This window comes from Metopolophium dirhodum, chromosome 4, assembly GCF_019925205.1.
Source record: "Metopolophium dirhodum isolate CAU chromosome 4, ASM1992520v1, whole genome shotgun sequence".
NCBI classification, from domain to species: domain Eukaryota; kingdom Metazoa; phylum Arthropoda; class Insecta; order Hemiptera; family Aphididae; genus Metopolophium; species Metopolophium dirhodum.
In genome coordinates, this window is record NC_083563.1 from 14,470,956 (window position 1) to 14,496,838 (window position 25,883).

Here is a 25,883-nt window from a genome sequence, read left to right on the forward strand (position 1 = left end):
AATTAGTCCCCGCTAATGGTCACAGTTGCTGGGCTTTAACACGGTCTTAAAGACTGCAAGCTAGAGTTGTACCAGTATAATTAAAACTTAAATACAGCCAACCTTAATTAATGATTTTTTTACCACAACAAATTATAAAATGTCACAAAATATTATTTTATTAGGGTTTTATGAGGTTTTCAATCCTTATAAGTTGCTGTAAATAGAAAATGTAGAAAACAATAGTTTTAATTTAAAATATGGTTTTGTGTTTTAATATCCTGTTGTGAAATAATTCTCAAGGTTTCCTTCCCACATTTTTTTACATTGTACTAAATCTAATTTTTTCTGCACATATTTACGAAAACTAAAACAAATATCTGACCGTTTTTATTTGTATTTATTTTAGACTTTATAGTTTGTAATTTAAAATTGACTGTAGACCCAGCTTAAACACAATATTATTTTAAATTAAACATTATTTTATGTCCTTCATACATGACTATCACATACTAGAGTCCATGCAGGACCTCTTCCCATTTAACTTTTTGCATCCTTTATCAATTTTATTCATTTTTATACATTTTCTAATACATATATATTACGGTGATACACCTCTGATCATAATAACTGTTCGTTTATTTTAATGTAAACAATACCTAGTTTTTGATTTGTAGTTAAAATGTACTGCGGTATTAAGCTTCCTGTATATTCTTTTGTTTAGTATTATTTCACCCAGGTTCCTTATACAATATTTTTTTTGATTCATTTAACTATATAATTTAAAAACAGACTGGTTACCTATGTCCTTTCACGTTACCATTCAATTTATTTTTTCATTTATTTAACTCAAAGTAATTATTTATAAAAATAATTCAAACTTTTTTTTAACTATTTTAAATGCATTTTTGGTGGGTGCCAACGTTCTTTTAATTTTTTTTTATGAAGCAAACAGTTTTTGATCCTTGTATAGGTTTTTTAAAACTGACAACCAGTTGCCATCTGATTTTTTAAAAAGAAATTTTTTAGACAATTCCTTGATTTTAGCCTGCTTCTATAATTCACGAATCCAGGAATTCCCAGATTTCTAGACAATGTCTTGATTTCGCAAATTTGAAAATATCTAAGAATTTGTCTGAATCGTCTAGAAATCTAAGAAATTGTCCACAAAGCACCTAGGAATTCCCTACGCGATTCCTAGATTCAGGCAATTCCCCGATTTCTAGCCTATTCCTAAATTTGATAAATCTAGGAATTCCAAGATTTCTAGTATATTCCTAGTTTCAAGCAAATTCCTAGATTTTTTCAAATTTGAGAAATCTAGGCATTTCCTAGAAATCTGGGAATTCCTAGATACGTGAATTATAGGAGCAAGCTAAAAATCGAGGAATTGCCTGAATTTAGGAATTGTCTAGATTTCACAAAAATGGGAAATTATCAGAAATCTGGGAATTCCTAGATTCAGATGCCATCTGATTTTTTAAAAAGAATTGGACAGTGTCTAGATTCAGGCAATTCCTCGATTTTAGCCCGCTCCTATCATTCACGAATCTAGGAATTCCCAGATTTCTAGGCAATGCCTAGATTTAGCAAATTTGAAAAATCTAGGAATTTGCCTGAAACTAGGAATCGTCTAGAAATCTAGGAATTCCTAGATTCGTGAAATATAGGAATTCCTAGATTCGTGAAATATAGGAATTCCTAGATTCGTGAATTCCTAGATTTATAAAATTAATTCGTCGAATCTAGGCATTTCCTAGAAATCTGGGAATTCCTAGATTCAGATGCAATCGGATATTAAAAAATTTTTTGTATATTTCCTAGATTCAGATAATTCTTCGATTTTACCTGCTCCTATATTTCACGAATCTAGGAATTCCTAAATTTCACGAATCTAGGAATTCCTATATTTCACGAATCTAGGAATTCCTAGATTTCTAGACGATTCCTAGTTTCAGGCAAATTCCTAGATTTTTCAAATTTGCTAAATCTAGGCATTGCCTAGAAATCTGGGAATTCCTAGATTCGTGAATGATAGGAGCGGGCTAAAATCGAGGAATTGCCTGAATCTAGACACTGTCCAATTCTTTTTAAAAAATCAGATGGCATCTGAATCTAGGAATTCCCAGATTTCTGATAATTTCCCATTTTTGTGAAATCTAGACAATTCCTAAATTCAGGCAATTCCTCGATTTTTAGCTTGCTCCTATAATTCACGTATCTAGGAATTCCCAGATTTCTAGGAAATGCCTAGATTTCTCAAATTTGAAAAAATCTAGGAATTTGCTTGAAACTAGGAATATACTAGAAATCTTGGAATTCCTAGATTTATCAAATTTAGGAATAGGCTAGAAATCGGGGAATTGCCTGAATCTAGGAATCGCGTAGGGAATTCCTAGGTGCTTTGTGGACAATTTCTTAGATTTCTAGACGATTCAGACAAATTCTTAGATATTTTCAAATTTGCGAAATCAAGACATTGTCTAGAAATCTGGGAATTCCTGGATTCGTGAATTATAGAAGCAGGCTAAAATCAAGGAATTGTCTAAAAAATTTCTTTTTAAAAAATCAGATGGCAACTGGTTGTCAGTTTTAAAAAACCTATACAAGGATCAAAAACTGTTTGCTTCATAAAAAAAAATTAAAAGAACGTTGGCACCCACCAAAAATGCATTTAAAATAGTTAAAAAAAAGTTTGAATTATTTTTATAAATAATTACTTTGAGTTAAATAAATGAAAAAATAAATTGAATGGTAACGTGAAAGGACATAGGTAACCAGTCTGTTTTTAAATTATATAGTTAAATGAATCAAAAAAAATATTGTATAAGGAACCTGGGTGAAATAATACTAAACAAAAGAATATACAGGAAGCTTAATACCGCAGTACATTTTAACTACAAATCAAAAACTAGGTATTGTTTACATTAAAATAAACGAACAGTTATTATGATCAGAGGTGTATCACCGTAATATATATGTATTAGAAAATGTATAAAAATGAATAAAATTGATAAAGGATGCAAAAAGTTAAATGGGAAGAGGTCCTGCATGGACTCTAGTATGTGATAGTCATGTATGAAGGACATAAAATAATGTTTAATTTAAAATAATATTGTGTTTAAGCTGGGTCTACAGTCAATTTTAAATTACAAACTATAAAGTCTAAAATAAATACAAATAAAAACGGTCAGATATTTGTTTTAGTTTTCGTAAATATGTGCAGAAAAAATTAGATTTAGTACAATGTAAAAAAATGTGGGAAGGAAACCTTGAGAATTATTTCACAACAGGATATTAAAACACAAAACCATATTTTAAATTAAAACTATTGTTTTCTACATTTTCTATTTACAGCAACTTATAAGGATTGAAAACCTCATAAAACCCTAATAAAATAATATTTTGTGACATTTTATAATTTGTTGTGGTAAAAAAATCATTAATTAAGGTTGGCTGTATTTAAGTTTTAATTATACTGGTACAACTCTAGCTTGCAGTCTTTAAGACCGTGTTAAAGCCCAGCAACTGTGACCATTAGCGGGGACTAATTGTTGGTTGAAATACTATAGATAAAATATAGATACGGGATAGTTCGATTAAAAAACCACGATACATTTGTCCCCCCGAAAACATATGGGTTTGGCCTACCTTCAAACATATCATAGGTCCTTTCATTTGTTTGACTACGCCGAAGGATTTCTCTTATAGGCAACCACCAAATACTACGATTTTTGGAGGATCATACGTCGTAACATTTTAACATTGACTGTCCCGTATTGATATCTTTAATATTTGCTAATATATTAATAAACTTTTTTAAAATACAACTGTAATTCTTAATTTTTTTTTTGAATTTTAATTACATTTACATTTAACTATATTATATATGTACAAACAGTATATTATTATTGTGAAAAATTAAATTCGAGTAAATAAAAAAAATTCTTTTATATTTTTATATTTTCAAACGATTATTTGTATGGTGGTGTGGGGGCAACGCCCTCACGGGTTACTTTTCATGTAATATCAGCTGGTGATGACTAGAGCCTCCCTTCCGATATTTTAGCCCTAGTGTGTGTCAAAGTGGGAAAAAAAATTGTGCGCTGACATCACAACCGGCCACCGATCTTTTTATTCTATCCCATAAGTCAAGGTTGTTACCAGTATAGTTTCAGCCAAAGAGTCGAGTGGCCTTTGCAATTCAAGATCCTTACCTACGTATTCGACATTTTTAACCTAACTATTCTACCTTCAGGCGCCCGGTGCCGATGCCATTTTGTCCTCAAAAATAGACTCTGCGGGAATAACAATACCGCTTTGTAAAATCAACGAAATTTCAAAAATTTTGAATTGCTAGAGGGAAATATTCTATAGCCCGCATTGATCTCTGTTTTTCAATATTTTATTCTCAAAGTTTATAATATATCTAAAAAAAATATAAGATAAAAAGCATTTTTTTACAAATTTTTTAATACAACTATTTGAAATAAAATACAAAATCAGAGATTGATGCGAGCTGTAGGAAGTCTTCTTCTTTCAGATAAAAAAAATAGTCATCAAAATCCGACAATTCCACAAAGCTTGAGAGTTATTCCCGTAAAGTAATTTTTTAGATAAAATACACCCTATCAATTCCCTAAATAGTTATCGGGTAGTAGATTAGTGGAAAAGTCTAATAATTGAGGTGGCAACTAAAATATAAAATTTAATTTTCATATTTTATAGAATTGTGGAAAATTCGAAAATTTGAAAAATTGGCACCGGGACCTTTCAGACTTCTTCTTCCCCCTTCTCACACAACTATACAGGTATAGCTACCCTCTTTTCACGCCTCCATAAGATCAGTATTCTGTATATCCACCTCTTCTTCAATCTTCTCACCTCTCTATTCACCTATAAATTTCTTTATTCACTCTCACTATACCCTTATCATACAGTGACCGAACTACCTCAATCCAATCTCTCTTGTTTTCACTACAATATATGCCACTACACAACACTACACTACCTTTAATTAATTAATTTTCTATTCTATCTTCCTTATTGGCCATTACACACCTAACTTAACATTCTCATATCTGCTACACACACTCCAGTAGCCTAGCCTAACCTTACATTTCTTTTTCGTCTTTCCTTTTCATACGTCAAACATTCTGAAATCCTGTTGACCTCTTTCCCCTTATCTTCGCCATACCATACATTTCCTATTCACTCAGTCTCTAGTTACTTACAAATCATTGTACTTGATTATCGGTAAAAATATTTAAATATCATTGAGCGAATTACCTACTCAAAATAATTATTTAAAAAAATATCATACCTGACCAATTTCCTAATTTTTATTACAACTTTATTGATATCTGGCATAGTGTTATACCAGTAGTTACTGTAAAAATAATTTAAAAGTTGCGGGCAATACATCCCCTGATCAATTAATAATACTAAAAATAAACATACTGAAAAATAAGAAAATACATTCACCGTGTCCTAATCGAAATCTGCTATAAAACTTAGTCTTTGAAACTCTGCACCGCTAACTGCTCATTTCCCTCTGCTTAATATGATATATTATTTCCAGACCCCAGTTGGCAAATGTTCAATGACGAATACCATCTCTGTAATAATACGTAGCATTCAGTAAAATGTTCAACAATATTATACTTATGAGTTATGACCAATGCGTTACAGATATTATATATTATATGTGGAATGTTTAATTTGTATTATACCTATTATAACTATTATGTGTAAGTTTGTATTTTTTAATATTGTATTCAAGGATTTATTAGTTTTATACCCAACCGACTACCGGAAATACATTGTACCCTTTAATGTTTATTCGTTTGTATTTTAATAGTTTATCCACGAATTTATTCTTATTACTAATTTATAATTATAGTAGGTGTATTAATTGTATTTCAATAATTTATAAATAATATGACAATTAATTATATATTAGTTAATAAATTTTGAAACATTGTGTTCAAGAAAATAAAATAAATGTTAGGGACATAATAATAGGTACCTAACGCATTCGTGTATGTATTTACATTTACACTATTTATATAGGTACCTATACCGAGCTATACGACTATACACGGGGTGGTCAGGATAGGTAGTATATAGCTATTGTGATAGTGTAGGTACTAGGTACCTACTGAATACACTAATAGTCGGAAATAAGATTTTTAAAAACAAGCTAAATTGATTGAGCGTATAGTTATTTTATGGTTAGCGTTGTTCGTTGAATAAAGTTAGATCGTTTATTTTACTTTAATATCATGGATACCCTAGTGGAAGGTATATTTTTTTTTGTTAAGTTTTTAAATAATATATATGTATATAGAAATGTTAAAATATATTATTTTATATTATTAATGGATACGGAAAAAAAGTAGTGGATAGTAAAAATTTGAAATTAGTGTTTTCAATTAGCTTAACTTGTCATCTAAACGTTATTACATAATTTGATTGCGGCAAGTTTCAGCACAATACTTAATACAATATATAGAACCTATTATAATTGTATAATTTTATATTAATATAAACTTTAGAATTAGAGAACAATTATTATAACTCTCAATAAAACCAAATGACAAAAAAACATACTTTATGTTTTAACTTAATAGTTTAGTTTTATCATTAAGACAAATACCTAAACATTTGTTTAATTAAAAAAAAATTTATCATAAGACTTCAGAAATTTGTTTACGGACTTTATGGATGCACACTGCAAAAACTAAGTTAAAAAATAAACTAAGCATCCGAAAAAGAAATCATTTTGTCCTGCTAAAAATCCTTTTTGGAACACTGTGCGGCGTTTGTATTATTCGATCTCGCGTATTTTATACATTTCCAGCTCGGGTCTAAAATATGCGTAGTGCGTTACTTGGATAGCACATTTTTCGTGACATTAAATATTTATTTTAAATCTTAAAAGTAAATATTTAAGCCCCGAAAGAATATGAAAACAAATTTACTTTTAATATCGACTCTTTCGACTGAATCCGTGACGTGTGTTCACTGCGATGCCGATGTGAAAATGCTCCAGATACAGAACTAAAACTATTTTGATTTATAAAAAATAAAACCATACGGAACGCAGTATGTTTTTTGTTCTGTTCATGTCTGTTTTGTTAATTGACATTTTAGAATTTTTAATCGACTGTGTCTTCTGCAACGACTTTGAGAATTGCCATAGAATATACATGATAGGTAGATATTATATTACGTCAATATGATGAATCCATAGATATAATATAACACAACTTTTTATGTCAAAGAGTTCCGTGTTAAGGAACAATTTGTTCATTGAAATTTTATATGACAATATAACCAAAATAGTTTACAATTTAATATTTATAATTTAAATTATAATAATAAAATATATTATTTAAATTATTATTTTCGTTTTCATATTGATTTAACTAGGTATTGATTAAGGTGGTGAATAGATATTAGAAGCACAAGCATATTTTTATAAAAGCATATTGTTTTTTTAATAAATCATTAAATAAAAATGTGATTTCTGGTTTATAGAGTTAACCATGAGTTAACATAAAGGTATACAGTCAAATGTACAGTACCGACTTTAATACCTGCAACTAGATTTGTAAAATTCCAAGTCTAACATTTTCTCCCAATACTGCCGAGCACAAAATGTATAATAATGATTTACCTAATATATGTTAAGTTTAATTGTATCGGATGTATTTTAGATTTTAGATTTTGAGCGGATCGATCGAATGACTGTATTGATTTTACAATAATGTGTGTTGTTTAATTTTTTAATTTTTATAATTAGGTATATTTTTTGTGTCGGTGTAATCGATAAGAATTCGTAATAAAGATTCTATTTTCATATATAATATACCAAAGGCACTCAGTATGACGCAATAATTTGTTTATTTTTAGTTTCATTGTAGGTATTTAGTATTTTAATATATAATAATAATTGTGTTTTCGAATAATAATTTATTGTTTGTATTAGTAGGTACCTACACCATAATAGGGAATTAAAATGTTGTCAACATTTCAATTTGGTAGGTGTGATGCATAAAATATAAATGTTGTACAAATGTATTTTTGCTGTTTTTAGGCTGCTGTTAAGATCAATTTATGAGAATCTTTGCATTACATTGTTAGGATTTTTTTTCGTGAATAATCATTTTATAGAAGTTACTTACATATAGGTACGTCGATCAGAAACTATTTACACTGAATGTTATTAGTTAAAAGCTATTAAAATATCCAGTATTTGTATTTATTTGTTAATAATAATTAAGACATTAATATTAGAAATAATGTTGTTCCTTTCACAAAATTGTTTTTAATGATTCTTAATTTAATTTACATTTATACTTTTGGAATTTATCCCCAAGTGACCACTGAATAATCGTTCAATGATGAATTTAATAGTTATTACAATACTCGGATTATAAATTAGAATAAACTGAAGTTTCCATCTTCTACTGCAACATTATTTCATATTTTATTTAATCGATTTTCATTCTGCCATCTTGTTCCGGTGATCTTATACCGTTGCACGTAATATAATACAATTGATACTAGTGATACCCGATTGTTTAATTAAATTATTTACACGATTTCAATCGAAAAAGATTTATGAAGTATATACAACCGCCAATCCCCTCAATTTTAATTTTTGTGGATCGAAGCTCCCTTGCTAAAAGAGTACCTACGTTTTAAGACGATGAGTCTTGATAACAACGAATTTATATTAAAGTGTATGGTTATAATATATAATTTCAAAATATTTAATAGGTACCTATTTCTATAAGAGGGTATAAACTGTACTAAAAAAGGTGTAAGTATGCTAATAAAATATATGAGGTGTATAATGTATATAAAATATAAATATTAATAATATTATATTGTTTTAAATACTTAGCGCAAATCTAAGTTAATACCCGACGTATAGTATATGCAAAAAGGTACGTGTATTAAACTTGGCGTGGAGAAACGAAGACGGGTTTGGACGGTTCGGGCTCGCGTATTTTATACATTGCACTTTTGGGAGTAAACGTATAAATGCTTCTACGTCTCCCAGTTAACAGATTGTCCGTGGCAATAAATATTTAATTTAAGTCTAAAAAGTAAATGTAAAATAGTAGGTAATAATATGAAAACAAACTTACTCGTAAACATCTACTCTTCCGGTGAAACGTAGCTAGAGTGCCGCCATCGCCGAAGAAACAGCTATCTTCATCCATCTTTATCTAATCATCTCACTCCGATGAGCTGAAACTTGAAAGTATCGAAATATTTTATGAAAATAACCTGATCATAATGAAATTTGCGAGTTTGTGTTAAAACTTACATTATAATATGTACGGTTTAACAAACTGTCCGTTTATATTGGTGGCATATTATTTTTTTGTTCACTGAAATCAAAATATACAATATATTATATTTATAATACAATAGTATTTGCTGAAATTATTAGAATTGTTAACCGTCGCCGACGAATTTCGACAATTAACGATTGCCATAGATATTATAAAATATATTATTTACTATGATAAATCCATAGAACTTATATATTATAGTATTATACTCAGTACCTAAACGGTATATTGATAAATCGTATGTTATTTTACAGAAATCTTTATCATCTGCAATACACCTATTCTGGTTTTCTATTTCAATTATAGTTTGCATGCCAAATTTAACTATACAAACTGGTCCGCAAGTTTATAGACATTCTAATACATTCTCCCACCAGTGCCAATAGACACAATGTTTGAGAAGTTATATTTTTTTGGTACCTAATTAAAAAACAATAGGAATTATTATAAATTACCTATGTAGGTACTTGTTCAAAACTCTACTACAGGGAAATCATTGGTTTTTATGGTATAGCCTTACGAAGTTCAAGATTTTCGGTGTCTTACGCACCCGTACAACGCTTAAAGTTTACCGAGCTTAAGTATAACAAATTAATTTTTTTTTTAATCTAGGTAAATCAACGTTTTAAAATTGATGATGCAAAATTAATTCTTTTTTTGACCTCTCAAAGTATCAACTAGATTCACTTTCCTATCAGAAAAGTTACTGTTGAAGAAAATCCAAGGACTTTTACTATCCTAAAAGGTGACGACAGATACAAAAATAAAAAATAAAATAAAAAATAAAAATAAAAAAATAAAATAAAAAAAACACACATCATTGTAAAATCAATACATTCATCGCTTCGCTCAGAATCTAAAATTGAAAGAGGGTGTTGGCGCCCGCAGGCAAATGCATTTTAGAAAACCAAAAAAAAATGTGGAAAAAAAGTTACTGCAGGAATACACATTACAAAGTACAAACTAAAACGTCCAGAATCTTAAACAGAAAAAAACTAATAGAAATATATAGTTCATTAAAGAAGGATTATTCATAGGGTACGAAGTTATCAATGTTCAAGTCTATACAAAAAATTCAACTAGTCACATTACTAAAAAAAAATTGAAGGAGGGTGTGGGCGCCCGCAGGCAAATGCATTTTAGAAAACAAAAAACAATTTAAATTAATTATATTGTGTGAATACACATTACAAACTTCAAACTAAAATGTCCAGAATCTTAAACAGAAAAAAACTATTCAAAATATTTAGTTCATTAATGATGGATTATTCAAAGTGCACCATGTTATCAATGTTCAAAAAGTAAATACAAAAATTTCAACTAGTCACATCATGACTAAAAAAAAATTGAGGGATGGTGTGAGCGCCCGAAGGCAAATGCATTTTAGAAAACAAAAAAAAATTGAAATTAATTATATTGTGTGAATACACATTCCAAACTTCAAACTAAAATGTCCAGAATCTTAAACAGAAAAAACTATTAAATATATTTAGATAACCAAAAAAAATGTGGAAAAAAAGTTACTGCAGGAATACACATTACAAAGTACAAACTAAAATGCCCAGAATCAAAAAGAAAAAAAAAATTAGTTCATTAAAGATGGATTATTCGTATGGCACCAAGTTATCAATATTTAAAAAAATTGGCAAATGTTAAAATCATGAAAAAAAATTGAAGGATGGTGTGGGCGCCCGCAGGCAAATGCATTTTAGAAAACAAATAAAAAAATTAAAAACAAATATTATTGTAGGAATACACATTACAAAGTTCAACCTAAAACGTCTAGAATCTTAAAGAGAAAAAACTATTCAAAATATTTAGTTCATTAAAGAAGGATTTTTCATAGGGCACCAGGTTGCCAATGTTTAAAAAATGTATACAATTTCATTACCTAAAGATAAATTCATAAAAAAAAAATTGAAAAGAAGATGTGGGCGCCGGCGGGCAAAAAAAATTTTAGATGGCACTGGCTTGTTTAGTTTGAAATATATGATATAATATAATCTTTATGATCTGTAATATATTCTGGTGTTCGATGAAAAATATTGAAATAAGCTAAAAATACATATTTTTTTGGTTTTGAATATGAAAGCTGTGAGATGATCGATATGAATTTCGTGAGAAATCTAGAGGTACTAGAAAACTGAGACGAGTGTGTCGAATGAAATAAATAAAAAAATTGATTAACACAACAATTGGTTAAAAATTAATTTAATTCAAATAATGAGATGAACCTTATTAGATCATTTAAATTGTCCAGAACAAGCCCCCGGTTGATGGTCGCATGCCAATTTTAACCATATACTAGACCACAAGTTTATAGACATTCTATAATGTATTCTCCTGCCGGTGACACTGTTGGGGAAAATATATTTTTTTAGTAATTAAATTACGATACGAATTATAAATTACGTAGGTACTTGTCCAATACTCGACTACCAGAATTCAATTTAAAGAATGTGATATACCTAGGTAACCTATCGATCGATTCTAAAACAGAAACTTAACCTAGGCACAAATAATATCACAATATAAAATAGTGAAATGTGAAAATTTGAAGAAAATTTCCCTTAGGTATATCCCGTAACCCCCCCCCCCCCCCCAAAAAAAAACGTACGTTTGAGGTGTTCTCTTATAACCCAAATGTTTAATGCCCGTATCCCGTATGCATAGAAAATGCATGTTTCACATTTACGAAAACTAAAACTATCGTGACGGAACGGAATTACGAAGAACGTATAAGACAAAAATAATCGTCACCAAGTGGTAGGTATCTGCCAAGTGATCTGCTATGTACTTACAAATTATATTAAATAACATTAATCATTATGTATTTTCTTATTTTATTAGGTAGGTATAAAAACCTACCTTCCTACTTATAAAAGCATTGCCTAATCATTGATTTCAAATTTTAAAAATTATTCTACTATAACAATAAATTAACAGTTGTAGGCAAAGTATTATAATTTAAGGTATTTTTCATAATTTTTGCACACCTATAACAACTGGGTTTTAAAAATTACTCTACGTCTAGCGGTTATATAAGTTTGTCTGACAATAAATATTTACATTAGGTCTACCGCTTCAACAGAGTAGAAGGACAAAACTTACGTAATTATTTATTCTTCCGGCGAAACGCGTTCCCTTCGAGTGTATATAATATTGTCTAGTGTCAGAGCTGTGCATCTCCGCCAAGGAAAATGCAGCGCGCGTCTTCATATATCTGATCCAAAAGTTCAGTCTGGAAGTATTGAGATTAATGGCATTTATAAAAATAGCCAATAGGCACCTAGTTCAAATAGTTCAATAACCAGAATGGAACGAAATATGTGAGTACGTATTGAAATCGCTGTTCGTCTCAGACGATTGTCATTTGCCATAGATTATTTATAATTATAACCTCACCGTCCTAATCATAGAAAATATATATAATATGGTCCTAACCGATGGATGATGGATATTTTTACATTGTCTTCAAAAAAACATTTATTTGTTTCTACTAGATGCAAATGCGGAAAATTGAATTCAAACTTATAATGTAGATAACGGTTTTTTTACTTGGTAACCATTCATTTATTACTTGGTTTATTAACAAATTCTAATTGATATAAAATAGTAATTGAATAAAAATAGTTTTATTGATCCCAATATTTAAAAATAATGTTTCGAACAAAATAATAAAAAAATTTTAAGAAATACCTATTAATTAATATGTATTACCTTAATAACAAAATAACTAAATAAATTCGTAGCTTAATAAAATGTCCAGAAAAATTAAAAGTCCAATTTAAACGAATATAAAATAGAATTTAGATAGGTGTATAGGTAGTGTATTCGTTATATTTTGAGTTTCATTATAGCACATCAGTCAATCAGATGCTATTTAATATTTTAAAATAAAAAACTTCCACAGTAATTCCATATTGGCAAGTGTTAACTGAAGACCGAAGTTATAGTATCGAACATAATGGGTACGTAAAAAAATAGAAATATAATTTAAAAAAATTACCTTTATTTAATTGTATTTAATTTTTTTTTAATAAGTTTTTATAATATTGACTTCAACCCATATAAATGTTCTTATTTCATTTTTCAATTCGTTGATAATATATGAAACGAATTCTTTGCTTGGAAAGCAATGTTTAGAAAATTCAGAAAATGCAGTTTATATTTAAATCCGTGGCCTAATTATAAATAATAATTTCTGATGCATTGATGCTGAAGAGTGAGGGAGGTGCACAATCAGCCGAACCTGAAATCTAACGTCTTAAACACTTAATATAAACAATTTTTCACACACGCGTCATGGTATGAAAATAAAAAATATTTATAATTCATATTTATACCGATTTTCTACCGATTTATACCGATCTTCTATATTAATAATAATTATAAATATATAGCAATAACAAATCATTTTTGAGTAGCGGCCCACCGCGAAAGTTCCCAGTATCCCGCCGGCCCAGTCCGCCCCTGGTTCATATTGTAACCGAAAAATCTAAATAATAATAATCTATTATAAACACAGTTACTTTTTACAGATATTATAAGTTAAAATTTGGACGAAATTACATATTAAAACCAAAAATAACGATTTTAGTTATTTTGTTGTAATTTAAAAATAGTAAGTATTCGCGGATTTATGAAACTTTTAGAGTATATTATTATAATTTATAGACACGATGACACTTTCAAATGTTATTATTTGGGAAAAAATGACTTTAACCTACTATTGTAGGTGCTAATGTCTAATAGTAAAATAAATTACTTTAATCTCAATATTATTTATTAGTTAACGATGTCTTTGTTCAGAATCGTTTTTCGTTTGTTCGTTTTGTATTTTAATAATTTATACATAGATATATTATTATTACTAATAATTATAGTAGGTGTGTTTGTTTTATTTCATTAATTAATTTAATACTATACCAATAAATTATATATTAATTAATAATTTTTTAAACGATGTGTTCGAAAAAATAAAAATAAATGTAATTTTAAACAGTGAAAAATGTATATGAAGTTTTTAAATTGAAATGCAACATTACAAACATGATTGTTTACTGGGACCGCTAGTTATATTATATATTTAGATATTTTACAGTATAATCTAGTACAGTTATTCTCAATTTTTTTTTGTCAAGAGGCTCCCTAAATTTAATGTAAAACTGTCAAGGCTCACTTAATCAAAATTATTAATGGTTTTTTCTAGATTAGGTATATACTAAAATTACATGTACTTTTTCACACAGATAAATTATTATAATGTATAATAAATTAATGTTTTAATATACTTTTGAAAAATATTAATAATAGTATTAAAATTTAAGCATTTAAACTTTTTCCATAAACGCTTAAAGTCTAAAGAAAAAGAGCACTGATCTAGGATGACCATATAAATCTATCAACCATTTAGCATATAGATATGTTTCTATCCCCAGGATCTCTGTTAATAATATATAATAATATATAGGTAATAGTAATACTATAAATACTATGAATATATTATAAAATCAATGGTGATAGGTACAACTGAGTAATAAATGCTTATAAAAAGGTATTCAAAATATATGCATTTTGGTAACACATAGGTAATATGAATACTAGTATTAACCTCAATATCAACATATTATGAATTGTATTTAAAATCCATATATTAATTAATAATTAATAATTATTATTTGTTAATTGTAACACTTTGAAAGCATTATGTATGATAATTTAGTGAATTAACTCTCACAGTTTTTATATATTTTTTTTTTTAATAGGAAATTTAAAAATGACAATATTTAATAATATTAATAATTGTTTTTCATTGCACCAAAACCAGGGATTTGCCGGCCAAGTGTGCCCTTTGCAAGGGAGACCATCCCGCGAATTACAAAGGTTGTCAAACATACAAAAGTCTCCAACAGCTTCGTAAACCCACCTAAAAAAAAAATAGTAATTATACAAATAATGTTAATTATGTTAATAACTCTAATATTGAAGCCACTCATCAGCATACTTCCAATACTAATACACCATCAAACTCTCCCAAATCATATGCACAGGCCGCCTCCCCAAATAATTCTTCCCAAACATCAAACAGCCTTATAAATGACAATACACTCCTCAACTTCCTCAACGAATTCAAATCGCTTTTAAATCCATTACTCTCTCTCCTCACTACTGTTCTCGACCGTCTCTTAAAACCAAATGCAGTAAGTTTTTTTTTCTGTTTAAAAAGTAACAACTTTTAAAATAATAAAAAAATAATAAGTCTTAAATATCTTAAATCGTGATAATATGCTTGTCTACTGTTATTAACAATGATAAACGGCAATACGGCGTAATGACGTCATGGACAGTGAGACATTTTTCCTGCTATGATCCATTCGTACTTTTTGTCAGAATTGATAAGAACATTCGGCACCGCTCAGCTCTGTGATCCAATATGGGCCGTCATGCAACCATAGTATCTATATCCATGGAAGGAAATCTGGATGACAAAAATACAACAGTGGCACGAGCTGTCCAGCAAAAAAAATAAACTAAATAATAATATATTTTTGTTTATTGTAAGGTTGTAATTGGTTATGATTGAATATAATTTTAGACCTGTATAATATTGTATTTGGTCAAAACCATTTAACGTAGTATAAATGGTATTCCTAACGCTAATTTTTCGACCGTTGTCCCGGGAACCTACACATGCAAATCATAAACAACGTATTAATAAAACATTCGTAATTTATTACGTACGCACATTTGGAGTCCGCAATCCATCGCAGTCCACCGCAATCTATAGCTTAATATACTGCTCGTTAATCACAATCGAGTCTCACGGGCAACGCCGGGCGGGATGGCTGCCATGGCTATAATATAATATAATTGAACGTGTTGACTGACTGACTCACTGACTGATCAACGTAAATCTAAGCAATTATAGCTTGAGGCATGCAATTTTCACCGTACTTTCTTACTATCATGTATAGGCGTGGACTAAGAAAGCATCTTTCCAAAATTCGCATTTTAAAGAGGTGCTTGCATAAGTATTTTGTGATTCAAGATGATCGATGAAAAAATTAAAGTTTTGAACACCATATACCGAATATTAAACAACGAATTGAACAAACTTTGAATCATATAGAGTTGTGATTTTTAACGGGAAACGAAGTGCACAGGATCAACTAGTTATTGATAAAGTATAATGAATTATTATTGTTTGTTCATTAAATTGTAATTTGTAAACCATGAAATGCAAGTGGAAATTTGGTTTAGCAATACTAGAAACTTTAGAAACCACTTAGTAGGTATATGAATATTTATTATTCACAATAGCGTCAGCGTCCGGGGTAAAAATTATCAAAAAACATCGAATTATTGCTACACAATTCATGTGTGTCAAAATCCATTCCTTGATTTTAATTATTTATTATTATTATTTAAATTATTTGAAAAAACGAATTGGTAATCGTTACTATTTAATTAAGAATTGGATATCCAAACAAAAAATAACGATTTTAAATATTTTGTTGTAATTAAAAAAAATTAAAAACATTAATTTTCCTACATCTCATATTATATTACTCTATTCCCGGAATGTAAATATTTATCTGACGGAATTCTTGAACTGGTGGGAGGGTGTGCAATAAAGACTGGCAGTTAAGATTCCGCCATAACACATGTTGACATTTTGTACAAATTTTTGTGTTTATTCCATTTCGGCTACGCAGCATCAGATGGATTTTGATCACGTGATATAGGCTTACGCTGAAGACTAACGCCAACTATCACCAATGTGACACGTGCTACGACTCAAACACACAATTAGGTACTGATTATTACTGTTTCTATAGGTATTACTCATACCTATACTTCAAACAATGTCAATAATGAGACGAAAATCAGTATTAAATATTAATTTTTATTATGTCAACAATTAACGTGTGAACGGTGTGTCACTCGAATGCACAATACCAAAAAATTGTTTATAATTATATATCATTAGTGCAGTATTAGTTCTGTATTATACGTATACGTACTTGATACAATACACACACATTAGTTACAATTATACATAGAAGACGAGCGTAGGTAGCGGAGATTAGATGCCGAGTTGAAGAAGAGGGGGCGGCGGTGTTGCCCTCTCACTCACATTGCCTTTTGACTTTTGTTTAATATAATACATAATATAATAGGTTCGTTATAACAGCTCAATATACATTGATCCAATACACTGTATATACATTTAACACGTATTAGTTCATATAAGTCGGCGAAAATCCATTTACGGCGGTAAATTGCCGCAGTGTATAATAGTATAATACCTATATTATAATGTTGGTGCGTACCAGTCTTTTCGGATCGTTGAAATGTGTTGAATCATTATCATACTTGTGAAAGCATTTAAATCCCTATGAGTTCGTTGTTTATAGTAATTCGTGCGTTTGGTTTATACTCGTCTGATGTGTACGAAGACCAGTGCCGAGCACTAGTACAATTTTTACCGACTTCCGAGAGTTTAACTTTTTTGGACTTCTGATCCCTCTGATAAAGTGCAATCGGTTCACCTGTAGAGCGTGGACGGTTGATCGATCAGTGCAGCTTGTATTTTTCAAAATAATAATATTCTCCCGACCGCCGTGCGCGCATCTTCTCGGTACGTGCTTATTACGTGCCGCAGTGCCATTGTAGCCGTCACACATTTCCGCGTGCGCGATGAGCCCGACAGCCGCCTCCGCCGCCGCGTGTTTGGCCGCCGTGGTCGTGGCCGCATTCGCCGTGAACGCGGCCGATCTGGACCTGGTGCTGCTGCACGCCAACGACATGCACAGCCGGTTCGACGAGACGGACCTGTACTGCAACGAGTGCCGCGAAGACGACGCTTCGCTTGGCCACTGTTACGGCGGCTTCGCCCGGGTCGCCCAATTCGTGCGTGACGAACGGCGATTGGCCAACGAGAGCGGCTTGCCGTCGCTGTTCCTGGTGGCCGGTGACACGTTCCAGGGCACGCCGTACTTCTCGTTCTTCGAGTGGAGGCCCGTCGTCGACTTCATCAATCAGCTGCAACCCGACGTCATGGTAATCGTTTTTAATTATTAATCCAGATTCACAGCTATACGTCATGTGTTGTGTCGTGCGAGGGCTTAGTTATTGCAGTTTAAAAATTGAGCAGTACTCAATTCTTGGTATATTCGGTTACAACTTGGTTATTATATATGATACCAAAAAAGTAATGTCCAATCACAAAACAGTTTGATCGACACGACACGACACACGACGTAGCTGTGAATCCGGCTTTATTTTATTTTTATTAGGTACCAATAATATACTAAAAATATATTTTTCCTTTAAAGGATCAATTTGTGTAAAAATTATTTTTGTTGTTTTTAAGTATTTTGTATTATAACTTCTATTAATAATAAACATACTTATATAAATAATAACATTAAAATGTAAAGTTACATAAAAACGAGCTTTTCAAAAAATTTCAAAATAAATTAACATCATGTGTAGCAATGTATTCAGATTTTATAACTTTCAATGTGAAGAAATGTCATTTCACATACACAGGTTAATCTAAAATATGTGTATGTAACTGTAGCGTCTACTAATAATAGATTTTAACAAAGGTTGATTGCCTTGAAATCGTCTAAGATCAAACAGTTGATTGCGATTGATCTTGCCCTGATGTATCGTATAAGTTAATAAGTGCGATATGTAAAATAGTATTATAGTTACGTCAATAATCATTAATTTTGACACTACCTGTTACGTACCGGTAATACTTAATAGTTATATAATTTATATTGTTCTTTGTATTGCTATTATTGCAGACTTTGGGGAATCATGAGTTCGACCACGGTATCAACACTCTTTTGTCATACTTAAACGGAATTCAAAATATACCCACAGTAGTATCCAACTTGAATATGACGGCAGAACCAGAATTAAATAATTTTGTATTGCCGTCATTAGTATTCACCATAAACAATACAAAAGTGGGCATCGTTGGATGTTTGACAACAGATACTCCGGTAATTATTTTGCACTTATACATGAGTGACAACTGACGAGTGTTTTCAATAGAAATGAATTGTATAATATCTAGGCAATATAATTGGTAGATAATCTTTTAATATACCAATTAATCGTTATTTTTATATACCTATGTATATTTCTGTGTCAAATAAAGTCACTCTCCAAGTACCATTTTACCTTAAGAAGACTAAGCTCTCACTGAGCCATTGTCCACACATCCCCCCCCCCAGTCAGCACAACACGCGCATCTCGTGTTCAAGACGCATTGATGTTACTAGAAGTTACAAAAAGGTACTTGGAAATGTATGCCACCCCGGTCACCTCATTTTGGTGGATGAGGACCTAACCTCCTACAACCACGACTGTCGAGGCCACGAAAAAAACATTTAAATCAGAATATTGCAAACTCACGATTAAACTATGACGAATTATATACCTACGCTATATTAACCCAAATAAAATGTAGCTAAAATTCGTGACCTTTAATTAATTTATCCGAAGATCCATGACCAAAACTGATACAGAAAATATTCCGGAAAAGGGTACATCAATTGTCACACGTCACTGTTTCAGTTTTATTATTCATACTTTTTTTTATTCACTTAAAACAGATCATTACCAAATCCACATTTAGTTTATGATTGTTTTGAATTTTGTATCACAGAAAAAATTGTGTGAGTATATAAGGGGTGAGAGATGGTTATAGTTATAGTCCTCCCACTATAATTGTGCTATTTAAACCTTTTGGGCTCAGTCCTTTTAAATTTTAGAACATTTTTTATGTCTATGCAAAAATCTCGAGTACCATACGATTTTTTACCGAGTTTTTTCCGTATATATATTAACTAAATGTGACTCACGGCACGATACCTCTACCTCAGCAACCCTATAATATACATTATACACTATACCGTCTGTATAATTATACAGAATCTGAGAACATTAGTCAATTAGTGTCCCTTGTCAATTGTATAGACATTGGACAATGGACGGTATTCTGCGTCGTCTTATTGTGGCGATCAGGGGCCGATAGCTCGAAAATTCTTACCGAGCAAACAGATATTTTTGGTCACTATTATATCATTTTTCTTTTTCACCATCACTAGCATTCGATGTTATAATTATAATTTATTATGCACCTACTCTCTACAAAGATGGTTGCTTTTCTCACGATTCCTTTCATAGTACAACTGTACAAGTTTCAACGATTATCAAAACATAATATTATATAATATATAAAAAACCTATTGTAATAGTTCCATGTTAAGTATAAACAAAATAAGGATCTTTTCCGTTATACGTATACCACGCTAGGCGCTGTGCTCGGACAAAAAATTAAAAAATAACCCTCGACTTGCTATGCAACACCACCTCAAGTTGGTCACAGGGTAATTGACGTATATTCACTTCTAATAACGACCTTAATTTTATAACGACTATTCAATTTAAATAGTGGTATACGTATAACACGTATAATACGTATTAAGAGTACCTATATGTATGTATGTAATTTTTGATCTAGTACAACCTAAATTTATTAAAATTAATTCATTTCAATACAATTAGTCAGATAGCCTTGTATAGGATCAAAGGAAAATATTGCAAAAGTCATCAACATCCTAACTCTAATAATAATAAACTGGAAAAATCGTTTTTCGGATTTAGTGTGTTTTGCATGAACAAGGACGATATATTATATGTTTAGATAGGTATTATGGTGACAATGGGGGGGGGGGGGGTGTCTAGTCGTCCAGACCCCATGGACCCCCCTCCCGTACTCACGCCAACGCTATAATCGCTATGAATAATAACCCTTAATATAAGTTTAGTTCTATAAACAATAACAAAAATGTACGAAGACTTACTATCATAATATGATTTTAAAAATGTTTAAGACCATATCCAATTCCGGAGCTGTTGAATTTTTTGATGAAGTAGAGTCTTTGAAGAAAGAAACGAAAAAGTTACTCAAAAACGGTGTTAATATAATTATTTGCCTTAGCCATAGTGGAATTGAAAAAGATAAAGTAATTGCCAAGGAAGTAGAAGACATCGATATAATTGTTGGGGGACATTCACATACATTTTTGTATTCGGGTAAGCACCTTAAGTAAACGAATTTAATATTAAAAGTCAAACATTTATAATTATCAAATCATCTATAATTCAAATGAAAATAATTTATGTATTTTAAATAGAATATAAAAATTACGTTAAAATCAAAAACTGCTGTTCTAGACACTCCACCTAGCATTGAAAAACCATATGGACCATATCCACTGTACGTGACAAACGTTAAAAATAAGGCCGTGCCAATATTACAGGCATACGCAAATACCAAATACGTGGGAAAAGTTGTATTAAAATTTGATTCTAATGGTGACATAGTTAATATCGATGGCTCGCCAACATTATTGAATCATGAAATAAAACAAGGTTAGTATTCTATTTTTCTTTTTTTTTTTAATTAATAGTTTCATAAGTGATTTAAAACTTTAAAAAATACAGTAATACATTATAACTTATACTAATACCGATGTAGATCCAACAATGTTGACTGTGGTTGATCAATGGAAACCACAGGTAACTAGAATTACAAATATTACCATTGGGCGTACGGCCGTAGAGTTAATAAACACGTGTCGTGGAGAGGAATGTAACATAGGAAACCTGATAGCGGATTCATTTGTATACTACGTAAGTAACATTGAATTGAATAGTTGTATTTTACTTAACAAGTAATTGGAATTTAAGAACGTTATGAAAAAAGAAGTTTACGACGAGTACTGGACTGATGCTCCTATTGGGATGGTTCAAGCTGGTGGTATTAGGACTACAATCAACGAAACTGATCATGATGGTAACAATATTATTTTTATTAACAATTTAAGTTTAAGAATACAGATAAAAAAAAAATCATTTGATTATTGTAACTTAATAAAATATGATTAAAAATTAAAAAATTTACATTTTCTTAGGTTACATTACTTTGGGACAGTTGATCAATGTCACACCGTTTGCTAATAATCTTGTCAAAATTACAATTTCTGGTTCTACGCTTTTAGAATCATTTGAACACAGCGTTTCTGACTATGTATTGAATCACGGTACATCTAAATTTTTACAAGTATCTGGTAAGTAGGACAAATAAAATGTACTAATATAAATTAACTATAAATATGTTCTATACATTTTATTTTGTAATAGTTACTGAACATTATTTGGTTTTTTTAAAAGTACTCGGGATTTTACTTAGTTGTACCTTGTACCTACGTTGTAGATAACATCTGTGGCAAATTCAGGAGGCGGAGAAGTGGACAAGCGCAACCTGTCGATTTTTTCAGCACGAAAATAAGTGCATAAATAATTTAATAATATGCAATCGCATAAATTAAACATACTGTAAATCAGTATTCGGCATTCAAACCTTTTTTTATCCAAAAATAACAAATATCTAAAATAATCCATGATATATTAAGAATTAATTAAACATCTTTAACAGGTATCAACACCAAATGTTATTAAGGAATTCAATATAGGCAATTTTCTATGTGTTTTATGCGGGTCGTGTAAATGTGTGTAAAATGATTTTTAGTGTGAGTGACTTTGTATAAAATAAATAACGTTGCGCTCCCGCCCGTACTTATCAATTAACGCAGTACTTCACACACTAATTGTTTAAAAATGTGAATTTTAGTGAAACACTGAAACTTAGTTTTGTATTTCCAATAATAGCTTACTGAGTGACATTATAGTATCAACACTTATTAGTTATTATACAAACTGAAGAGAAGAAGTTTGTCTAGGCTTGTAGTGAGTCGACTTTCGATATTTTATTTTCAATGTCCAATATTTAGCTCTAAAACTTGTGATATTTTACTTTTTACATTTTAATTAAGTTAAGCAATTAACATATCGAACAATTTTTTTTTCATTAAATGAAGCCTCAGCGACCAAGGCAATTGGCTGAATTAAAATAACATGCGTTTACATATTGACTTTTATTCAGGAACAGATAACTTATCTTCTACAATATTGATAATATAGGTGTTTATACTCAAACTCAATGAACGCTCAATGAACCAAATTACTGTAAATACAAAAATTAATTTTCCTAGAATTTTTCCATACTATTGATATCCTTTAACTAAAACATTATTTTCAGGTGTTCTGGTCGAATATGATTTAACGCAGAGTCCCGGAAATCGAGTCACTTCACTGTTTCTTCGATGTGGCCACTGTAGCGTTCCCAAATACGAACCTTTAGTGTTGACTGCGAACTATACAATAGTGATGACCGATTATTTGGCGAATGGTGGTAATAATTATCAGGCATTTCAAAAAAGAATAAACAACGAATTACTAGGTTTGTAAAAATGATTACCTATTCAAACTACGTGAGTATCTCCAGTGAATGATAATAATATAAATAATCGCTATTGTCAATATAACGTATCAAATTCTGGAAAACTAGAAAATCATTATAATACTGTAATAGTATTTTAAGGCCATGGTGTTATATCTAAAAATTATTTTTATTTCCCATTGTTTTCATTGATTGTGTACAAATCATAAGCTAGACATGTAAAATATCGTATCCCTCCACGGTAATGTACCTATATTACATATACATTACGCCGTTTAATGCGCATACATATTATGTACTCGCCTAAATAAGGATGCTTATGCCGGGTTGCATAAAAAATAAATAAATTTAATGGTTCAATACAATTTTATGAACTAAACATGAGCCACTAAACCATGTTAAAAGACTATTAGCTACTATTGATTCAATAAAATATGTTTAGTGATTGTTCGTGCGACCAATGTATGTATTATTATGTCTTTCACTGCAGACTTGTATTTACGTCAATAAGTCAACACAAATATATTATAAATAATAAATATATTATATTGTGTTATGTAGGTATTGAAGATTATAACGCAACATCGATGTATATGCAATCAATAAGTCCCATAACGAGTGGAATAGATGGCAGAATCCACTTTAAACGCGATATCAATAACGAAAAGTCAGCAGGATTTAATATAAATACATGGAATTATCGAATCTTAGCGACTACTTTCATTAGTTCAGTATTATACTTTAACATTCAAATAGTCATCTAATATTAATTATAAACATTTAAATAAGTATTATACATAAACAGATTTGTATTTCTAGCATAAAATAAAGTTACATATTCTGTATAATTATTTAGTAATAAAGTATACGGTGTAAAAATGTATTTGATAGCATAAAGTATGTAACTTATTATAGGTGATACAATTTATCTATACCCATCTTATAATATAATATAATATAATATATCATTTAATGATTTAACAGTGGCGGATCCAGGGGGAGGGCAAAAGGGGCATTTGCACCCACCCCCAATCGCTGTAGTTTTCTTTTGTTTTACACTGTGTTTAGCCAATTTTGTAGCGAATTTTGGAACTTTTTGTACTTTTGCCCTCCTCCTCCCCATGCCCCTCCCAATGTTAAGCCCTGGATCCGCCACTGTGATTTAATTTCAAATATATCAATAAAAGGTTAAAAGGAGGAGGTAGGTACTTATGAAATAAAATGGTATAATATTATGCTACTATGCGTCCAACTATAACTTCCGTATGTGATGACTATATAAAACGTAATTAGTAGTACCTACGGATTTACATTAGTTGGATGTTAATATGAAATCAAATAGTGTTGTATGAGCAGTTATAATGCGATGTTCAGCAGATGTTTATGATTAACCTCGCTTTTATAATGTCACTCAACCTGGCGTTTAGCATCTCCAGTATAACAATAAAAAGTCCTTGGGATCTTTATATTAACATCACATATCCAAAATCAACTACCTGGCGACATAATTTTATATATAAGATTGATTTATGCACACACTGATGGTTTTATTAAATGGACACTCTAAATCCAAATTTGACGAAATTAGGTATTTAAAACGAAGAATAACTATGTTAGTTGATTCGTTGTAAGTACTTCAAAAACATTCATGGGGACTTAAAACTATTTTGCGTTATTAACTACCTACATTATGAATTTTACTATACACAATGACATTTTCAAAACAATTAGATTAGTTTTAAGCTATAACCAATTTATACCATGCACATATTCACTCTGTTCTACGGTAACTGGTAAGGCGGATTGAGTCAAAAGTTAATATTTTAATAATACGGGTGATTCTTTTATCAAACAACACTCATTATTTGAAAAAGTATTGACTTTTTTCAAAATTTTTTTTTTTTCAAAATTGTAGATTTACGCTGTTCTAGAATTGAATATTTTTTTTATATTTTTCACCCTTATATTTATTAGGTAAACCACCATCAACTTTTGATTTTCAAATGATAACCTATACTTAAAATTTCATAATTGAATAAAACTATTTTTTCATTAATTATTACGTTCAAATTTTCATTTTTCGTTAATCCGTTGATGAGATATTGTTCCTCAAAGTTGGGTGGTTTTGGGAGGTAGTTATT

General features: G+C 30.2%; 1 protein-coding gene and 2 long non-coding RNA genes across 4 annotated transcripts; 1 reads left to right on the top strand and 2 right to left on the bottom strand.

Annotated features, from left to right (window-relative positions):
- Positions 1-5,472: 5,472 nt before the first annotated feature.
- On the bottom strand, positions 5,473-13,120 carry LOC132942275 (uncharacterized). The gene is made up of 4 exons (XR_009664268.1): positions 12,462-13,120; positions 9,323-9,386; positions 9,141-9,249; positions 5,473-5,597 (listed from the first exon to the last, which is right to left on the bottom strand). It is a non-coding gene; the product is annotated as an uncharacterized LOC132942275 (long non-coding RNA).
- A 2,513-nt stretch (positions 13,121-15,633) lies between these two features.
- LOC132943680 (uncharacterized) lies at positions 15,634-16,769 on the bottom strand. Its single transcript, XR_009664353.1, has 3 exons — positions 16,099-16,769; positions 15,951-16,037; positions 15,634-15,862 (listed from the first exon to the last, which is right to left on the bottom strand). It is a non-coding gene; the product is annotated as an uncharacterized LOC132943680 (long non-coding RNA).
- Positions 16,770-17,405: 636 nt separating this feature from the next.
- Positions 17,406-24,625, top strand: LOC132943678 (protein 5NUC-like). 2 transcript variants are annotated; one of them, XM_061012720.1, is made up of 9 exons: positions 17,415-18,416; positions 19,172-19,372; positions 21,272-21,473; positions 21,615-21,812; positions 21,919-22,073; positions 22,131-22,236; positions 22,355-22,510; positions 23,542-23,742; positions 24,304-24,625. In XM_061012720.1, exons 1-9 carry the CDS (start codon positions 18,054-18,056, stop codon positions 24,504-24,506), a joined length of 1,785 nt encoding a protein of 594 aa, XP_060868703.1. In that variant the 5' UTR covers positions 17,415-18,053; the 3' UTR covers positions 24,507-24,625. The 2 variants fall into 2 exon arrangements, with proteins under 2 accessions (XP_060868704.1, XP_060868703.1); XM_061012721.1 differs by lacking the exons at positions 23,542-23,742; positions 24,304-24,625 and adding an exon at positions 22,657-23,311 and having other exon boundaries at positions 17,406-18,416.
- Positions 24,626-25,883: the final 1,258 nt, after the last annotated feature.